The 7,478-nt window shown below is 49.3% G+C and overlaps 1 protein-coding gene across 1 annotated transcript in view; it reads right to left on the bottom strand.

The window, feature by feature from the left end:
* Positions 1-1,097: 1,097 nt before the first annotated feature.
* Positions 1,098-7,478, bottom strand: part of KIF3C (kinesin family member 3C) — a 54,831-nt gene continuing 48,450 nt past the window's right edge. The window contains exons 6-8 of the mRNA XM_050753625.1: positions 4,444-4,552; positions 3,797-3,969; positions 1,098-3,563 (exon numbers count right to left, since the gene is read on the bottom strand). Coding sequence (XP_050609582.1) covers positions 3,470-3,563; positions 3,797-3,969; positions 4,444-4,552 — 376 coding nt within the window. The 3' untranslated portion in view covers positions 1,098-3,469. The remainder of the gene's footprint in view (positions 3,564-3,796; positions 3,970-4,443; positions 4,553-7,478) is intronic.

Raw genomic sequence — 7,478 nt, 5'->3', positions numbered from 1 at the left:
TTTTCTTTTCTTTTTTTAAGACAGAGTTTCGCTCTTGTTGGCCAGGCTGGAGTGCAATGGCACAATCTCAGCTCACTGCAACTTCCACCTCTCGTGTTCAAGCGGTTCTCCTGCCTCAGCCTCCCAAGTAGCTGGGACTACAGGCGCCCGCTACCACGCCCGGCTGATTTTTCTATTTTCAGTAGAGACAGAGTTTCACCATGTTGTCCAGGCTGGTCTCGAACTCCTGACCTCAGGGATCCACCTGCCAAAAGTGCTGGGATTACAGGCGTGAGCCACCGTACCTGGCCTAGTCTTTCAAGTTATTGTAATTCAGCACCCACCAGGGGCCAGGCACATCTATGTGGTTTACATGCATTCTTTCCTCCTTTAACCCCTTTGGCGGATCAATGAGGGCACAGGGAGTATGACATCGACAGCTAATCTGGACACCACTGAGACAGTTCTGAAATCTGCTAGTCGCTCAGAATTAACTGGTTGGGGACGACCAGCCTAGAACACAAACAGCTGCTGCCACAGCGCTGGCACAGACTTCTGTCTAGTGCCTGGGACCTGCTCCTCAGCCCTATTGGGCAAACAGATCTCCGTTCATTAAGCAACCAGTTCTTTTCCAAAGTGCTGATAACTACAGCGGGAATCCATATGCTCTTTTCTTCTTTTTTTTTTTCTTTTCTTTTCTTTTCTTTTTTTTTTTTTTGAGATGGAGTCTTGCTCTGTCACCCAGGCTGGAGTGCAGTGGCACAGTCTCACGTCACTTCAACCTCTGCCTCTAGGGTTCAAGCGATTCTCCTGCCTCAGCCTCCAGAGTAGCTGGGATTACAGGTGCATGCCACCACACCAGGCTAATTTTTGTATTTTTAGTAGAGATGGGGTTTCACCATGTTGGCCAGGGTGGTCTCAAACTCCTGGCCTCAGGTGATCTGCCTACCTCAGCCTCCCAAAGTGCTAGGATTACAGGTGTGAGCCACTGCATCTGGCTGATACACTCTTGAGTCCCTACTGGAAAAACAAGGAAGAGAGAGAAAGGGGAAAATGAAAAAGGAAGGGAGTAAAAGAAGGAAGAAACAAAGGGAAGAGAAGGCAGGCAGTCAACTCCATGACGATACTCATTCCTTTATTGTCAACTGTGTTGATTGGAACAGGGCTGGGGCCTGCAAGCTGCTGGCAGCACCCAGCTGCAGGTACATTTCAGCTCAACAGAGAGGCCTCCATCCTAAGCCAAGGGGACAGAGGGGAATGTTTTATATATATATTTATATATTACATATGTCCCGTATAGTCATATGTATAGAGTGACAAGAATGGGCCACTGCATTGTTAACTGTTGTCCTAAATAAAGACCATAGCAACACACATGAGAATTTGGTCCTAATCAAGGCCCTTACTTTGTCAATCAAATATTTGATACACCAAAAGGAAAAGGAGAGAAAGAGAGACAGAGAGACTGAGATCCAGCCACCCCTGGTGGCCCTGTTCCCAGCAGATCTTACGCTGAGTGTAGAGTGTCCCCTGTGGAGGTAAACACGCACACAAACACGCACACACATACACACGTACACAAAACCGCAGGCAGGAGCTCCTCCTCCGACCATACTTTGGGCCCAGCCCTCGGACTGGGGGTGCTGATTTGGGTATATTGTGCTATAAGACTGTGAGCAAGGAGTGACAAGACAATGCAAAGGCGATGTGTCCAAGTGATGAATGGGGTGATACGTGCTGCTTCGTCCACAAACGAGAAAGAGGTCAGTGGGAGAGGCTGCTCAACTCAGCCCTGGAGGTCCCCCTGCACTCAGGCCACCTGGTGGATTTCTACACACAACTCCTGTCCCAGCCACAGTCGAACCTCTGATCTGAATCCTGAGTCTCAAATAATCTCTTGGGCTCTGATGAAAATTGTGATTTCCTGGAAGGACAGGAGCAAATGGCAACTGGGTGGCTCAACCCTCTAGTCCAGTAATGAGGCAGAAATGACAGTGTCGCTGAGTTAAATCGGACCCAAGCTTGATCCTCAGAGCAGAACTTGAACGATGTAAGAAGGGTTCACTTCCTGAAGGAAAGAGAATAACCCCTGCCACCACCTCCCACAGCCCCCATTTCAGGCAGACTTGTCAGTCTCACGGCTTCACCCCAGTGACAGCACTCTTTATATTCTAGGAGCTGGAGACTCGCACTATTAGGGCACTTTGAAATCCTAACTCACTTGCTTTTGTTATTACCTCTTTACCCCTCCACCAAAATAAACACTTAAAAAGCCAGTCAATGAACATTAACCATTTTTTTTTTGTAGAAATTTACTTATCACTTGAGATACCGGGAAACATTTTGGCCATCACAAAGGAAGGTAAGGAGTATCCCCCAGGAACCAATTTGCATAACTAGTGAATAAAGGATCTATTTTCAACAAAATAATACCTTAAAAATGCAATTCAGAAACAGGGGTAATAGGCAAAGCTGGAAAAGATTGTGCCTGGGCTTCTGTTTCCTGTGACAGATGAAGGGAAAAAGCAGTAGATGTTAATATCTTCGTTTAGACAGGGGTAGAATGACGTTGACTCCTCCCTCTGTGAATGGGGTCTAGACAGCTGCAGGGAGAAATGATCAAAGCAGGCAGGAGCAGCCTCTCGAAAATGGGGAGTTGCCTTGAGGGCCTGTCGATCAAAATGACTCCTCAGAGGGGACAGAAACAAAGGGATTTGGTGGAGGGACTTCCGTTGATGACTGCTCAAGTTGTCTCAATTGCTGTTCCATTTCCTGCAGGTTCCAAGGTGATGGTCACTGGATGGTCCACAGTTCCCATCCAAGGTGGGCAGAAAGCAGAGTCTGGGCAGCTGTGAGTTCTTGCCAAAGCTGAAGAGCATGAGCTATGTTGGCGAGGTTATTAATGTCCTTGAAAAGGAGCCCAAGAGGCTGTATGAGGTTGTCTGAGGCTCAGAAAGTGGAGAGTAGGGCTGTGTCCACAGGGAGCAGAGGCCCAACACTGTCAGGATGGCTCTTGTCCTCAGGGAACACCAAGCAGTTTCCTAGTCCCAGAAAGTGCTCAGGGGCTGCTCGCCATCAGTGTGGGAGAAGATGGAGGTTATGCAGTACGGTGGGTAGAAAAGGGACTGTCTTCTCAGGCACTGGCTACCTTCCCTTCTGGAGGCAGCTGACCGGGGAACAAGCCTGAGGTCTGACTGGGGGAGCTCTCAAGTCAGAAGAAAAGGAGGCTATGCAGTGACCATGGTACGCCCAGACGGCTCAGGCGAGGGCATCTCCCCAACATGAACTGAGCTCCACGAATAAATAACATGAATTAAATAAAGGAGGCAAAGAAGAGCAGGCAGAGGCACTGTCTGCCAGATTCTCACCCCTGCACACACGCACACGCACATGCACGCACACGCACACGCACCAAGCGGCAGATGAGATGAGCCGGGGTGGCTGCCCCATCCCAGGAGTCTATTGGATGGGCAGCCTGACGTGATGGTTGTCACTCATGGTCCGCCACTGCTGCGGGGTGCAGAGAAGCAGAGGCCAGGGAGGCATGTGTGGTGGAAGGTGGAGGCCTCTGAGGACTCTGGCACCTGCAGGGGAGATGAGGCAGGCGAAAGGGGAGGTTAGGGAAATGCAGGAAACAGGAAAGTAAGTCCTCTTCTTTGCCCCATCCTGCTGCTGCAGGAACCCCTCTAACATCCCCAGTCACCCCTTGCCCTTCCTGCCCTTTGGGCACCAGCAAAACCCTCTTTAGCATCACCCAGCCCCTGCAGTTCCCCTGCCTGCTGGGTCCGGTGCTGCCTTGGACCATGGAGGTACTGACCAGGATCTGGACTTTCGGACTTTAGACGTGGAAGGTCTCTCCAGAAAGCTGTCCAGCCGCATGAGCCTCTCCATGTGTAGCGCACGTGGGTCTTGTTCTTGGTCGTGAGAGAATTCCATCTCAAAGACAGCTGGAGGGGACACGTCCAACTCCAGAAACATTATATTTTCAGCCTGTGGTGGGAATATCATGCCAGAATTGAGCAGTGCCCGGTCACTGTGCCTTCTAGGGACACAGCCAGTCTTGGGTGTAGCAGGGCTGATGAGGTGGTTAGGGGAAGCAGAGGCTGTGAGCATCCCCTCCCGTAGGCTCTTTTCTTTTTTTTTTTCTTCTGAGATGGAGTGTCGCCCAGGCTGGAGTGCAGTGGTGCAATCTCGGCTCAATGCAACCTCTGCCGCCCGGGTTCAAGCAATTCTCCTGCCTCAGCCTCCCAAGTAGCTGGGACTATAAGGTGCCCATCACCATGCCCAGCTAATTTTTGTATTTTTAGTGCAGACAGGGATTCACCATGTTGGCCAGGCTGGTCTTGAACTCCTGACCTCAGGTGATCCACCCGCCTCAGCCTCCCACAGTGCTGAGATTACAGGTGTGAGCCACCTCGCCCGGCCTTCCTCCCATAAGCTCTTTCTCCCCTCTCCACTTCTTACCCGGTACCTGGGGTGGGACCCCATTGCCATGGCAACCCGAGCATACTGGCTGATAGGCCTCTTGTAGCCCACTGCAGATGTTGGCCGCTTCTTCATCTGGCTGTTATTGCTGTAGGGAAGAGGCTATATTAGAAAGGATTTCTGTGGAACACAAACAGCAAATGACATCATGAGGATCTAAATATCATTCAGGTAGCCAGAAGGTCCTACAGACTGCAAGTTCTGGAATTTTCTTCTCCTTGTTCTAACACAGCTTGACAACTTAAGCTAGTGCAGTTGTCCCCTTCATCCGTGGTTTCGCTTTCCACAGTTTCAGTTACTGTGGTCTGAAAATAGGCAAGTACAGTATAATCAGATGTTTCGAGAGAGAGACACCACACCTGCATCACTTTTATTAGAGTATATTGTGTTTTTGTTGTTGAGATGGAGTCTTGCTCTGTCACCCAGGCTGGAGTGCAGTGGCATAATCTCAGCTCACTGCAGCCTCCACCTCCCAGGTTCAAGCAATTCTCCTGCATCAGCCTCCCGAGTAGCTGGGATTACAGGTGTGTGCCATCACACCTGGCTAATTTTATTTTATTTTTTCTTTTTTTGAGATGGAGTTTCGCTCTTATTGCCCAGGCTGGAGTGCAATGGCGTGATCTCGGCTCACCGCAACCACCGCCTCCCGGGTTCAAGTGATTCTCTGTCTCAGCCTCTCGAGTAGCTCAGATTACAGGCAGGTGCCACCATGCCTGGCTAATGTTTTGTACTTTTAGGAGAGACGGGGTTTCTCCATGTTGGTCAGGCTGATCTTGAACTCCCGACCTCAGGTGATCCACCCACCTCGGCCTCCCAAAGTGCTGGTATTACAGGTGTGAGCCACCGCGCCTGGCCTAACACCTGGCTAATTTTTGTATTTTCAGTAGAGACAGGGTTTTATTTTACCACGTTGGCCACGCTGGTCTTGAACTCCTGACCTCAAGCGATCTGCCTGCCTTGGCCTCCCAAAAATCTGGGATTTATAAGGCATGAGCCATTGCACCCGGCCTTATTAGAGGATAGTGTTATAATTGTTTTGTCTTATACATCTCATGTACCCCATAAACATATACACCTACTACGTACCCACAACAATTTAAAAAAATTAATAAAATTTAAAATAAACCTCATAGCATACATAGGGTTTGGTACTATCTGCAGTTTCAGGCATCCACTAGAGGTCTTAAAACGTATCCCCTGCCAGGTGCAGTGGCTCACGCCTGTAGTCCCAGCACTTTGAAAGGCCGAGACGGGTGGATCACCTGAGGTCAGGAGTTCGAGACCAGCCTGACCAACATCAAGACACCCTGTCTCTACTAGAAAGGTACATATTTACCAAAAGAGGTACATATTAATATTTCTTCACTCCTGTTGCTTTAAATTGTTTCTGCAGTAGAAAGGACTGATTGAAGGCTGAAATGAAATTCAGTCTCACTTTAACTTGTAGCTTTATATACTTTTTTTTTTCAGACAAAGTCTTGCTCTGTCACCCAGGCTGGAGTGCTGTGGTGCAATCTCGGTTCACTGCAACCTCTGCCTCCTGAGTTCAAGGGATTCTTGTGCCTCAGCCTCCTGAGCAGCTGAGATTACAGGCACACACCACCACGCCTAACTAATTTTTTTTTTTTTTTTGGAGACAGAGTCTCGCTCTGTCACCCAGGCTGGAGTGCCATGGTGCGATCTTGCCTCACTGCAACCTCCGCCTCCTGGGTTCAAGCTATTCTCCTGTCTCAGCCTCCCGAGTAGCTGGAATTACAGGCAGCTGCCACCGCGCCCAACTAATTTTTTTTCTATTTTTAGTAGAAACGGGGTTTCACCATGTTGACCAGGATGGTCTCGATCTCCTAACCTTGTGATCCGTCCGCCTCGGCCTCTCAAAGTGCTGGGATTACAGGCATGAGCCACCGCACCTGGCCTAATTTTTGTATTTTTAGTAGAGGTCAGGGTTTCACCATGTTGGCTGGTCTCAAACTCCTGACCTCAAGTGATCTCCCTGCCTTGGCCTCCCAAAGTACTGGGATTACAGATGTGAATCACTGCACTTGGCCATTTTGTTTTTTGAGTCACAGTCTCACTGTCACCCAGCCTTCATTTTTTTTTTTTTTTTGGAAATGGAGTCTCGCTCTGTCGCTAGGCTGGAGTGCTGTGGCACAATCTTTGCTCACTGCAGCCTCTGACCCCCTGGTTCAAGCGATTCTCCTGCCTCAGCCTCTCGAGTAACTGGTATTACAGGCACATGCCACCACATCCAGCTAGTTTTTGTATTTTTAGTAGAGATGGGGTTTCACCATGTTGGCCAGGATGGTCTTGATTTCCCGACCTCGTGATCCACCCACCTCAGCCTCCCAAAGTGCTGGGATTACAAACATAGGCCACCATGCCTGGCCGGTAATTTTTAATTTTTAGTAGAGATGGGGGGGTTTCGCTATCTTGGCCAGGCTGGTCTCAAACTCCTGACCTCAGGTAATCCTCCTGCCTTGGCCTCCCAAAGTGCTGGGCTTATAGGCATGAGCCACTCTACCTGGCCTATTTTTCTTCATAGGAGTTAGCATAATAAAAAGGTTAAAAACTCAGGCTTGAAATGAAAAGGAACAAAGTTAGAAGGCTCACATTTCTCAGTTTCAAAATTATTACAAAGCACCAGGTGCAGTGGCTCATGCCTGTAATCCCAGCCCTTTGGGAGGTCAAGGTGGGTGGATCACCTGAGGTCAGAGTTTGAGACCAGCCTGGCCAACATGGTGAAACCCTGTATCTACTAAAAATACAAAAATTAGCCGGGCGTGGTGGCGGGCGCCTGTAGTCCCAGCTACTCGGGAGGCTGAGGCAGGAGAATCGCTTGAACCTGGGAGGTGGAGGTTGCAGTGAGCTGAGATCCGGCCACTGCACTCCAGCCTGGGCGACAGAGTGAGACTCTGTCTCAAAACACACACACACACACAAAAGCAAAACAAAACAAAAAAACTTATTACAAAGCTATGGTAACCAAGATATTAGAGAACTTGCATAAGACAAAC

Source organism: Macaca thibetana, chromosome 13 (assembly GCF_024542745.1).
Source record: "Macaca thibetana thibetana isolate TM-01 chromosome 13, ASM2454274v1, whole genome shotgun sequence".
In the NCBI taxonomy this organism is placed as follows: Eukaryota; Metazoa; Chordata; class Mammalia; order Primates; family Cercopithecidae; genus Macaca; species Macaca thibetana.
This window is presented reverse-complemented; position numbering and strand designations above follow the sequence as displayed.